General features: G+C 45.6%; 1 protein-coding gene across 1 annotated transcript in view; it reads left to right on the top strand.

The window, feature by feature from the left end:
* Positions 1 to 13,423, top strand: part of CUNH5orf52 (chromosome unknown C5orf52 homolog) — an 18,476-nt gene extending 5,053 nt beyond the window's left edge. The window contains exons 3-4 of the mRNA XM_019643146.1: positions 1,302 to 1,454; positions 13,309 to 13,423. Coding sequence (XP_019498691.1) covers positions 1,302 to 1,454; positions 13,309 to 13,356 — 201 coding nt within the window. The 3' untranslated portion in view covers positions 13,357 to 13,423. The remainder of the gene's footprint in view (positions 1 to 1,301; positions 1,455 to 13,308) is intronic.
* Position 13,424: the final 1 nt, after the last annotated feature.

Below are 13,424 nucleotides of genomic sequence, written 5' to 3'. Positions count from 1 at the left end.
CCGCCACCACCACCACAAAGAATTACCAGGCCGTAAGTGTCAATAGTGCCAAGGCTGTGAGACCCTGATCCATAATGGAAGTCAAGCTCAAGGTGAAATCACTAGCTTAGAGAGACCAAAAAGCTTGCTGTCATGAGGATGAACTAGGAAATGGTGATAAAAAGCAGCTACTTAACTTCTCGATGGCTATATCAGCATTATCTCTGGCACATGATAAAAATATAGATTCCTGGGTCCTATCCAAACCCTACTAAACTAGAATCTCTGGGGTCTATATTTTTATCAAACAACTGAAAGGTTTATGATGCTCAGCCACGTTCAGAGACCAACGATTTGAACTATGTCTTCTAGTGTCCATATTTTCTGCCACCCACCCTTCCTCTTCATCCCTTGTTCCCAAGATCCACTCAGGCACTCATTCCTGATGTCAAATTATGGCAACATTGACTGGCCCTTAAGGAGCTCACCTTTGCATGCATTATGCTGGGTATTTTGAGACAATGTCTGTGCTTAGAATCCCCAGGAGAGTTTGTTAAAACATCGATTCTCAGGATCACCTCCCACTTGGTTCTATTTCCACATGCCCAACACTTTGCTGTCCTTCAAATCCAAACCCCAATTTTTATGTCAACCCTCCATGAGGCTTTTCTTGCTATCTCCCTTCTTTGAACTCTATGCTTTTTTTTTTTTAGGGATGTATCACTCTACCTTGCTTAGAAGTACTTGGGCATGTGTCTCATCTTCCTGACTATGTTATAATTCCTGTGAAGACCTGTAGCTGGTTTTTCACAGTATCCTCTCCACAGCTAGCTCACTTGAATAAATAAGAGTGAGTAAGATAGAGGATGTGCCTTCCCAGAGTGTAGAGTCTTGTTGGGGACAGGACAGAAATGATAGGATAGAAGAAATAAGTAAAATCAGGTGATGTCACAGATAACATGTGGGAAGCACTAAATGAATAATAGGGACAGGGTGATGGGAGTTAAAGAAGGGGTGAGGAACAAGATACAACCTTTCTCTACACCCTCCCCTGCCTCTTTCTGACCAGTCTTCAAATAGAGGTGTTAAAGTCAAAATCAGGCTCTTAGACTGCAGACTGTCAAAAGGTACCATAGGGGTTATTTATAATAGCTCAATGCCCACATTGTACATTAGGGAAACTGAGGCTCCCTGTGAGTCAAATTATTTCTGGAATATTGGGTCCAGCTGGCACATTATCCACCCCCATCTCAGCAGCACAGATGCTTGTCTTGCTATGAAGTAGTTTCTTCATCCTAACCTCACTTCTGTTTTTTTGTAAGATAAAAGCTTCAGACAAGACCAAGAAAAAGATGGCCCACTTGTATGACCACCTGAAAAAAAAGTTCATGACAGACCAGCTCAGGAAGCTGGGGCGCTGGAGACAGGAATCCATGAACATCCAGCGGTACCTGGATAGCATCCGAGTTCACAAGGTCACGTACTAGCCTAGACAACGCTAGTCAAGGCAGATGATCTGCCCCAAGGCCATGGTAATACAAGACTGACAGGAGGAGAACACAAAGATGCAAGCCAGCCCACACCATTGTAGAAGAACAATAAACCAAAACCAGTAGACAGTGGAGCATAAAAACCCTAGCAAGTCAAATATTCCTGGCCCTGCCCCATCCCCTCTGTTCTGGGGAAGGAGATCCTGATAGTCACGTAGCTACCTGGGTGAAGGAGGCTGAATGATGGCAGCTTCCATGGTTAAAACAAAGACCAACCTTTGGTACCCATGTGTCTGAGGTGAAATGCCAGGCTTGGTGCGCTGGGACAGTGTTAGCTCAAATGGGAAGGGCTCGGTCATGCCGCTGCCTGGCATTCCAGTGGTAAGGAGTCAGGGTGGGGCACGAGACAGACCTGGGTCAAGTGCTATTTCTGCCATCCATCAGCTGCATGGCTTTGTCATCTCTCTGAGCCTCTGTTTCCTTATCTGAAAGAATGGGAGAGTAATGAGGGAACCTACTTCCAAGAACTGACATGAAGATGTGGCATGCTTGGCCCAGGGCTGGTCATTTCCAGTGCCTGTCATCATGATGGCGCCAGCCTTGCCAGCCCCTACTCCTTAGTCTGCCTGCTGTTCCAACCACACCCCGACAGTCCCCACATTGTGCCTTTACTTGAGCAGGCCCCTCGTCTAGAATGCCTCTTTAGTCCCCTCAGGGCTCTCAGGAAACTCTTTTCATCATTCCAGGATTATCTCAATGCCATTCCCCCTGCAAAACTTCTCTGACCTTCTGCCTCCTGCCTGACCCTCACCCCACCTTGTCTAAGTCACATGGGTTTCTCTCCTCTGAACTGGGAGTACCCATGGTTTGGGTATTTGCCCCAACCCCTTATCAGATTGTACAGTCTTTGAGAGCAGGGACCAAGGATCCTCCAAGATCCAGTTCAGATCCCTTCTGTGACATGTTCCCTGCTGGCCTCAGTAGAAAAGGCTACTCCTTCCTGTGCCCACATCTCTGTCTGCACCAAGCAAGTGATGGGCCGTTTCTTGTTTGCTCCCTGTCTCCCTGACCACACTGTGAACGTCTGGATGGTCAGGACTCTGGCTTCTTCATCTCTGTGACCACAATGCCTAGTAAACAGGGTACTCACTCAATGGTTTTTGAATAAATGACTGTCTTATTCCTTTTTGTATTAACACCTTCAGCACCATGCACAGAGTAAGGGCCCAGTACTTTCTATTTTTTTTTAATTTTTATTGGGGAACCGTGTGTTTTTCCAGGACCCATCAGCTCCAAGTCAAGTAGTTGTTTCAAACTAGTTGTGGAGGCAGACCACCATCCCATGCGGTAAACAAACAGGCAACCTTGTTAAGAACACACGCTCTAACCAACTGAGCCACCCAAGCGCCCCCAGTACATATTTTTTAAGTTAACCAAGTCCCCTCATTTTATAGATGAGGAAACTGAGGCCAAGAGAGTTGACCTGAATTACCCAAGGTCATGCAGCAAGTTGGTGGCAGAGAAAGAAGCAGATTTCCTGACTGCCATGTAGTGGTCACGCTGCATCACCACAGCTGCTAAGGAAGGACCTCAGTCCTCTTGGTGGCTTTTGAAAGTCCTCCTCACTCGTCCTCATCCTCATCACGCCCCTCCAGCACTGCTGCCTGGCCATTCATCAGGCTTTCCTCTAAGCTGGATCTGAGCAAGCCCCCAGCCCAGGGGACTGGACAGGGGTGAGGAGCCAGATGTTCACGATGTTTCTATTTCCTCCCTTTATGATCTTCCTTTGAGAACTAGCGTGTGCTACTTTTCAGTGGGAGCCAAAACAGCTTTTTTCTAGGTTCTTGGAGTTTCCTTGGCTGAGCACAACTGATTAGAATAATTTATTTTAAATGTTATACAAGCAATATGACCACATTTGCAAAAACCCCAAAAAACCAAACAAAAAAAACCCCTCTTATATTAGATCAACTACAGCTAGCATTTTGGTGTATTTGTTTCAACAAGTCTCTTTCCTTGCCACTGTATCTAGAATGGGGAAAGGCTTTGGGGATACTGGAATCTTCAGAGGTTCTACAGAGTATCCCCAGCCCTTCTTTTCTCCAAACTGTCCCCAGGATCTCTCCACCTCCTAGATTTTACCTAATACAGCCTTACCCTAGCCACCAGCCTCATGCACCCCTCTCCCCTGGATGGTTGGCCTTGACTGAGGGTCTTTGCATGCCATGCTGTGCCCCAAAGGACTGGGGGACCCCTGGGAGTGGTGTGGGTGGGAGGTTGATATATCAACCTAATGAGTCACTTTATAAGCCACTAACACCCCTGATTGTATGTGCTTAATCTTAGCCTTCCCATTTTTGCATTAAAAAACCAGATGATGTTGAATTTAAGTAGGAAAAAAGAAGTAATGAAATTCTGGAGAGGCTGCTTAATTGTTTGGAGGGAAAAAGATTAAAGGGAAGGAAACTCAAGGAAGGAAGAATGGAGACTGTTGGATAGGAAGATATTGTTTGAGCAATAAATCTTGAAGCTTAAGGAGGGGTTTAGAGATTCTTTAGTCCTGTAATACGCACCCATATACACCCCCCAGCCCCCAAACACACACAGACACAGGACTCAGTGCAAATGAAATCTTAACCTGGAAGCCCATTCAAGTAATCAAAACCATCGACATATTAATGTTTATTGAGCACTCATGTGCCAGGCACAAGGCTTAGCTCTTTTCAAACATGATTCACTGAATCCTCCGGACGACAACGTAGGTAATTTTATCAGCCCCGTTTTATAGATGAGAAATTGAAGCCTAAGATTGAGCAGCTAATAAGTGACAAAGCCCACCTCAAGCCTGTCTCACTCCAAACACCTTCTAACGACCGTGTGATAAGCTCCCTATCTTTATCACTCTAGTTGGAAGTAGAGGACCCGGGACCCGGAGCTCTTTAGAGTAAGATTTCACAGATGGTGTTGTGCAGACCTCAGGTGTAATGTCAGTTACCTGAGGCCAGCTATTTAACAGAGAGCTAGACCAGGGGTCGGCAAACTGCGGCTCACGAACCACATGCGGCTCTTTGGGTATGTGTATGTACATGTGGCTCTGAAGTAAAATTGAAAATGAAAATAAAATTATCATAGTTTCATTTATAATATTACTTTAAAATTTCCTTATTTGTAAAAATATATTTATGGCTCTCGAATAATTTTTAAATTGTTGTAAGGGACAGGATTGGCTCTTCCAGGGATCAGCAAACTTTTGAGACGGAACGTACCCAAAGAGCCGCATGTGGCTCGCAAACTGCAGTTTGCCGAACCCCTGAGCTAGACTAAAACCCAGGTCTCTCTTCTGCGAGGTGGCTAAGAGGAACTTGTCACCCATTCTGGGTTGGGTAGGCTGTTAGGGAGATTTAGGCTGGGTTAGGGAGATGTGAATGAGGGAGATGTTCACCTAGGAAGTGGAAGAATGGGACACAGGAGTCCCGACTGCTGCCCATCAGCTGTGAAAAGATGTTCTCAGTTTCGCCTTCAGGAGAGCCTTTGTGTCTGGAGAACTGTGCTGATGGCAGGAGACAGATGAATGATACTCCCTTTTAAAGGGATCGACTGTTTTTAAGCATGGCTTTAATTCTTGCTGAAAATAATTTTATTCTGTTCTCTCCATCACCAAATGCATGTCACTACGTTAGAGTACTTGGGAAAATTTCCTAGTTTAAACAACTTGCTGGGTGCACAGTGGGCCTTGTTTCTTCCCTCTCTAGAATTTCTCCATGACCTGGAACAAAAGGAGGGAACTTCTATTTACTGAGCACCTATTACATGCAAGGTATTTAATATTTTACCTCATTCAGTCCTTATAACAACACTTATCAGGTACCAAGCCCATCTTTCAGGTGAGAAAACCAAGGCGGAGAGAGGCTAAGGAACTTGCTCAGAGTCACAAGGTTTGAACCAGCCGCCCTGGCGATCCTCAGCTTCATTGTGAGCACCGAGCTCAATTTCAGTCACTGTTGGCCACAGAAACTGCTCCGTGAGGAATGCCCATGTTGTGGGCCTCCCATTCATGACCCTGGCCCCTAACTCTCCTCCTAGGCTACTGCTGTTGACCTCCGTGGTCAGTGACATGTCAGGAAGGAAGTCTTGGATGGGTACTCATTCCTCATGGCAGGTCCCAGCTCAAGGCTGTCAGGCAGGGGCAGTGGCTTCAGAATCCCAGCATGTGGATATGGAGCAGGCTGCCAAGTGGTGAGGCAGCTGAAATTATAGGGGCAGCTTGTCAGGGAGCAGGGGGAGTAGTAGCTGCTCCAGTCGCAGCTAAGAGGAACCCCAGAGTTCTACGTATTCCTTCATCTGTCCATCCATCCGTCCGTCCGTCCGTCCGTCCGTCCGTCCGTCCGTCCGTCCATCCATCCATCCATCCATCCATCCATCCATCCATCCATCCATCCATCCATCTATCCACTCACCTATCCGTGTTCATGTGACTCTTCGGCACATAATCAGAACATAAAGGTGAAGAAACTGGCTTTCTTGTTTGCTGTGAAACCTCTCATGTTTCCTGATCAGTGTGGGTGGAAGTGGGGTGACTTGCCTCTGACCTTGGGCATGTCACATCCCCATTCTTGAGAGTTTGGAGAGCTTTGCCTTGTGCAGGTCACCTCTCCTGTTTTACCAACAGGTAACTGAGGCAGGGAGAGGGGAATTGACTTTCCAAGGTCAGATAAGACATTAGTGGTAAATGTGGGACCGGATCCCAGGGTGCTGCCACTCATTTGTAAAGTGAGGATGGGAATTCTGGCTTTCCTCACCTCCTGGGATTGTAGGGAGGACTCCATGAGGTAAGTGGTGGGAAAGGGCTTTGAGAGCTGAGGTCACCAGGCCAGAACACCCGAGAGGTGCAACCCAGGCCTTTGGTGGCTGGGCCAGGACAGAGCCCATAGTGACCACAAGGGGTCAGTAGACGTTCTGTGCCCAACTAGTACCTGCTGGAAGGCACTTGCCTGTGTGTGGGAGTCTGGGAGGGAGGCCAAGTCATTTATTTAACTCCTGGGGACTCCTAACATAAACAAGAGGTGGGAACACAGTCCTGCCCAGCCCCTTGTTGAATTGAGAAGTGTTATTCTGGGTATTTACAGTTCAGAGCCTGGTCCAGCTGCTGACTTTGGAACTCTGCAGGGCTGATGAGGCAGAGCCAGGTGCAGGCCTTGGCCTGGGACCCCCTGGGTTTCAGCTCTCCCACCTGCAATGGGGGCCCATGCTGGTGGCTGTGGCACAGAGCTTTGCACAAATAATGCTCCCTAAATATCTGCTGAGTGGATGCAAGCAACTCCTGATCTGAGCAAAGCCAGAAAAATCCAGGTTTATACAAAAAGATAATTCGGGATGAGTTTTGCTTTACTAATGTATCACTTGACAAAATGGTTCCTGATGGGATTCCTTTAGCCAAACTGCTCATCTGGGAACATTTCAAAGTTTCTTTCATCAAGTCACTGTCCTTCAAGTATCTCTCCTCCTTGGGTGGAGTTGGGTCTCTCAGTTACTGGAACTGCCCCCACCCAGAAGCTTTGTGCGATGGTCTTTCTGAGTTCTCCCTGTGGCTCACCACCACTCATCTTCCACGTCATTCAGTATGTGTTTTTTGAGCCCTTTCTATGGACCAGCCACTCTTGCAGCTGGAAATCATCCATGAACAAACCTGACTCAAATGCCCTGTCCTCATAGAGCTTGCATTACATTGGAACAGCCCTCAAGGAAAAACAACGAATTAGATGAAAACCCTGGCTGTTGGTGGCTGGTGCCTCCTTTGGGATCTACAAGGAGAATCTGTGTTACATTTGCCTCGTTCAATCTTTTGGCCACTGAAAATGCTGCCCACAAGCCTTGAGGGCTGCGTGTATCCTCATTCTTCACTGTTGCAGCGAGGTTTTATTTGATGTACATGGGCCCTGTAGTCAGGTGGCTCTGAGTCTGAATCTCAGCTCTGGCTCTCAAGAGAAATCATTTCACCCCCTCTGAGCTTCAGCTTCCTCATCCAGAAGCCAGGAATAACTGTAGTACCTACCTCAGAGGCTTGTTCTGAGAACTCTGTGAGCTAATGCTCGTCAGGAACCTGGCATGAGGCCCAGCACCTCATGGGGTAAATGTGAAGGGTTGTGATAGCGATTGTAAATGTTGTGCTGTACTTGGAGTTGACATGTAAACCTCAACAGGCATCCTGGTGCAGGGGGGTGAGCCCTGGAATAAGGATCTAGAGATAGGGGTCCAGCTTCTGTGACTCCTTAACTTGCTCTGAGACAACATACATCCCATCTCTGGGCCTTGGTGGACTTCCCACTTCCCTCATGTTTCAGCTAATCCCTTAGGAGGAGGAAGTTGGACTGAGCTGTATCCACAGCCTATTAGGAGCCTTGTAGCCTCCCTAAATCAGTGAGTACCTGTTGGGAACCTGGTCGTGGAGCAACAGTCAGTCACTGGGGCCCCAACCATGCCTTCCAGGTAGTTCTAGGGGGCTGAGTGCACAGGCTCTACAAAGATGAAATGGTTACAGGGAAAAACTGATCCTTAGCTTTTGTTCAAAGGGCAAAGTGGGAGGGCCTGATCCTGTGGAACCTAGCTTTTCAACATTACTTCCCATGAGTCAAATCTCATGAATTCTCTCTCTTTTCCAAAGAGGCCCCTTGATTTTCTACTTCAGATCTTTGATTCCACTGTTCACCCAGCTAGGAATACAGCCATCCCTCATCTCCACCTGAGGAAATTCAGCTCAGACCTTTTGGATCCTGGCTCCTGGTTCATCTTCTTCATAGAGTTCATTGAAAGTGAGCTCTCCCTTCCTAGACTGGACCCACTTCATTTGTCTCATACCTTGTGCCGTCATCATTCACTAACCTACCTTAGTTCTTTCCTTGGACCAGGAGCTCCTGCCAGGCAGGAGCTGGACCAGTTGGCAAAAGGGAGGCTAGCTACCCCTTTCTTTGTGAAATACCAACCGTATTCTCTGGAGCTCCCAGGTCATTTCCAAGGTGACTTCTATTTTCTTTCTCCTGTTGCTTCAGAGATTCTGCATACTCTATCACTGAGGAATCACTGACTCCCCCAAAAGGTTTTCAGACAAAACCTATTAACAAAGGGCAAAGCAGAGGTTGCTCATTAATAGTGCTCCTGGGGCCAAATGCAGGGGTGTGGGTTGTATCAACACCATGTTTTTCATGCTGTTGAATTTAAGCATTTTGGGTGGGGTCTGCAAGACACAACCCCCACCCCCCCACCCCTGCCTATTGTCCTAAAGCCAAGTGCATTCATCTCCCTGGTCCCTAAAGACATTTGAGTTTATGATCACCCCAAGGCCTTAGAACACAGGTTCCTTTAAAATATTTAATTAGTTTCTAAAACTGAAATTGTAATACATGCACTATATACAAAACTGAAGTATACAGGATATATAATGAAAGGAGAAACCCCCTCTTCCTCCTCTCTGGGGCCACTGCATTAATAGTTTCTATGCCTCTTTCAGAAACATTCTAAGAGCACAGGTCCTTAAAATGAAATTTATGGTCTTCATAAATTGTATGTAAAATTTTAGGTGTAAGAGCTGATTTGTATATTCTCTAAGTTTCATAATAATCTTAAAGGGGCCTATGATACCCCACACGTGAAGAACCACTGACTTTGAGACTTCCGTCTCACGATGTTTGACCAGCACCCATGTTTGCCCAGCACCCATGTTTGCCTCCCATCTTTCTTGAGACCCCACTGAAATAAAAGTCGAGAACATTCAAAAAGTACTCAACAGCAAGGAGAACTAGAAAGAAGACTTTACTCAACAAATATTCATGAAGTTCATATGAATTTCTAGGCCCCGATGACAGAACAGTGAATGAAGTCTAACACATTCTTGCCATCTTGGAGCTTCCATTCTTATAAGGGGAGACAGAAATAAACCAAAGAAATCATTTAGAAGGTGGCAAATGCTGTGGAGCAAAAGAGAGCAGTTAAAAGGGCTTGGGAGGGCCATGTTGGGATGTTTTAATTTTAAATAAAGATGGATCACTGATGAATGAGCAGTTTCAACAAGTGCTTGGCATGTGGGAAGAGGCAGAGATTTCTTGATGAATGAAACAGGTGGAAGCAGCAGCCAAGAACAGTCAGCCAACTAAAGAGGAGGTTGGAGCCAGTTGGCTTGAAAGAACCCAAGGAGAGTTTGGGCTCAAAGTCTACAGATTATGGAAGAGGGTAAGAGAGAGAATGGGGAACTAAAATGGGGGATTTTATTCCTAAAACTGGTTAATGAGCCCATAGGTGTTTTGTATTATTATTCATATGCCCTACACATATTTTACAGTATTCTTTTGTATCTACCCAGCATATAAGAAACAGACTCACACACAACCTGGGGCGAAGAGAGGGGATAACTGCTCCAACCCACTGCCCTACCCCTCTCTACACTCAAGTTTGCAAAGTGCAGGTAACATTTCTCCCAGGCAGAAAATAGCTTGGCTTTTCTCTAGTGAGATTGAATTAAATATCTGAGGTCAGCAAGGACTTGCAGTATGAATGTTGGCACCACAGAATAGAGCCCTCCTAACTCTGCTATTTATGATCCTGCCTCACACAGAGCTTCTAGCCAGATATTCTCATTTAGCAAAGGGACCAAAGGTAAGACAGACATAATTGCAAAATAGCAGAGGAAACCTACACCAACTCATTTTACAAGGTGCTTGCTAAGGGGCACACAGCCAGAAAGCGGCCAACCTGGGGTCTGAACAGAGGCCTTCCTTCCAAACTTGTGTTCTTAGCTACATGCTGCCCCTGCCTCCCTCTTACCTCACGTATCTCCTTTCCTGGGTAAAATGAGTCCAACCAGTATCTACATTTGTATCTATGGCCACAAACTTAAAAGACAAGCTGTCTGGATTTTGAATGAAGACCGATAGGGGCTGGAAGGACTGGATTCTTATCTGGTTAGCAATGTGACCTTGGACAGGCATATGGGTACAGGGTCCTTGCCGTTGCACAGGGCTGACCTCAGGCAGAAGTGATGGCTGTGACCAGCTCTGCAGTGCAAGGTTGGGTCAGCTATCCCAGAACCATCCAGCCCACAAGGGCCTTCACTTCTTGTCACTCTAGATTTCCTGCTCCTAAGGTCCTCAGGGACAGCCTGGCAGGGCTTCTTTTGGGGACGGGGGGGTAGGCATCTAGGGCAGAAATCTGGTTTCTCTATTCTTCTGTTACACAGGTGGACAGGCTTTAGGGCTAGAAACCTTCTGTTTGACTCTTGGCTCCCCATTTGCCCATGGTGTGACTCTGGGCAGGCCCCTTTAACTCTGAGCCGCGATTCTTTACTGTGTCACAAATGGACCTTATAGGGTTGTTGTAAAGGTAGGAGGTGAGGTATGACAAAGGCCCAACATCTGTAAAACAAAAGCATTTTATGGTAATTTTCAAACACACAACAGCAGTAATTTTCAAACACACAAAAAACAATATAATGTATGCACATGTACCCATCACCCGGCCTTTCTTCTGACATCTATTCCACACCCCTACCCCCTTTCATTTTAAAGTTGAATTATTTTAAAGCAAATCTAATATATAGTTTCACCCATAAACATATCTTTATAACACAATTAACAGTAATTTCTTAATGTTTTCTAAAACCCAGACTGTGTTCAATTGTCCAATTATCCTTGAAATGTAATTTTTACAGTTGGTTTGAATCAGGATCCAAACATGGTTCACATATTGCACCTGGTTGACATGTATTTTAAGTATTTGTTAAACTGATAACATTTTCTCATTCCCATCTTTTTCCCCCAGGCTATGTATTTATTGACTAAAACAGGTATTTGAATACACTTATAGATTTTCCTATTTTATGAATTTGACTGATCGACTTCTTGGGACATTTAGCATGTTCCTCTATAGCCTGTATTTATTTCATACTGATTAAGTTAGCAACTTGATTAGATTCAAATTTAGATTTTTTTTTTTGGTGGGGGGAGAAGTGAAAATTCTTCATGGGTGGTGCTTTTTGTTTCCTACTGGGTCACATCCAGAGGCACAGAATGTCCTGTCATTGCATTTTTGGCTAAGATCAATCTGTAGATTCAGCAGATGTCAGCCTGTTTCAGCCTTTATGAAGTTCCCCATCAAACCCATCACTTTAGATGATCATTGCCTAGGTCCATTATTTCATTAGGGGTTGCCAAAAGATGGTGCTTTCTTCTAATGTTATCATTCCTTCTGCATTTCGTAGCCAATTCTGTCAAGATTTTCCCCTTATAAACTCTTTGGTCACTATAAGATACAGACTTAATTCTCTCCCCTTATTATCATTTTTCAGAATAACGAATTGGTGCTGGAGTAACCTCCAAAGGTGACCAATGAAGTTTTTGGTTTTGTATTTTTCTTTTTGGAACTTTAGGAACATGTGGGTTTAATTTATGGATCTTTATTAATTTATGCATATATATATATGCCCATTGTAACCATTATTCTTTCTGATGCTCAAATTGTCCCATCTTTGCCCAGTGGGAGCTCCTTTAAGTTGGCTTCTGAGTCTTTTACACACAGTGGTCTTGAATAGCCTGTTTACTTTCTGGCATGACTAAATGTCTCAGGTAGGCTCATCTTGCATATTTCCTGCCCCAGACCTGGAATCAGCCATTTCTCCAAGGGGTAGAATCTAGCATTTTAAATGTGAAAAATCTCCCATGTGCCCAGGAGCCCCACTTCCTGTTGGATAAAGCGCATTCCTCATGGTATGATGTCTACCCAGCTCTCAGTTCCATCTCCTGCACTACTTTTTTGCAAATATGCTGAGCTTTGTCATTTCTCAGACAAGGTGTTCTCTCCTGAGTTGGGACTTGGTGCATGTTTACTGAGCACCTACTATGCCAAGTGTGCTTTACACATGCTTTTATTACACTCAACCTGTGAGGTAGAGATTATTATCCTCATTTTACAGATGAGCAAGAGGAAGCTCAGTATGGTGGCTGAAGGTCTCAATGCTAGGAGTGGCTGGGTTGGGATTTTCTCAGTGGATCTGACTCCCAAATCCCAAGATTTTCCTCGACGTCACTGTCTATCAAAATGTGGTCCACAATCCACCCACATCAGAAACGCCTAGAGTGCCCATGAAAATGCATTCTTCTGGCTTCCACCTCAGACCTGCTGACTCAGAATCCTAGGAAGATGGGGATGGAAAACCAAATTTCTAATATGTTTCCCTACAGTGATTTAAGCAATGATTTTTAAAAATAGTTCAAAGGTTCAAAAGGGTAACGTGAAAAGCAAGCATCCCACTCCATTCTCCAGTTGCCCCTGGAGGCAGTCACTTTTCCTTGGGGTGACTCAGCACACTGAAGTTTGAGAGCCACCTTAATACTTATGGTGTAGACCAAGACGGGCAGGTCTCTGCACTCCAGAGCTCAAAGTAAAACTGCAGGTAAGATTATCATTATTCAGGGACAGGTGCCCCAGTAACAAACGGAGCATAAGCAGAGGGTAAGGCACGTGGGATGAGCAGAGGTGAGCCTGCCCAGACATCTAGAGCTGGAAGGGTCTGGGTGGGAGCCCAATATCCAACCTGAGTATTTCCGATTATTGTGGTAACTATAGACCTTTCCCTTTAGGATAGATTGTTTAAAATCCGTGATGCTTCACATTTTTGGGGTCACAGGCTCCTTTGGGAACCCCATGAAAACTATGAACTTTCTCCCTAGAGACGTAAAACTCCGCAGGCTATTGCAGAATTTCACAAACCGCCAGCCAAGATTACCCAGGGATATCCAGGAGGTCCAAGTTACGAGTCCGCTTTTAGACAAAAACTCTCTATATTCGTTTACAGAGAGAGCCTGAACTATGTCGCCACCTGCAGCGAAGTGCCCTGGCATGAACCAGGGACCAGCTGGCCCAGGAGATAGAGGCGGCGGTTGTTCTGGGCCACCAAGCCAGGTCGCCGCG

The sequence above is a fragment of the Hipposideros armiger genome, unplaced genomic scaffold (assembly GCF_001890085.2).
Source record: "Hipposideros armiger isolate ML-2016 unplaced genomic scaffold, ASM189008v1 scaffold_75, whole genome shotgun sequence".
Taxonomy (NCBI): Eukaryota; Metazoa; Chordata; class Mammalia; order Chiroptera; family Hipposideridae; genus Hipposideros; species Hipposideros armiger.
The sequence above is the reverse complement of the archived record's forward strand: the minus strand, read 5'-3'. Positions and strand labels throughout refer to the sequence as shown.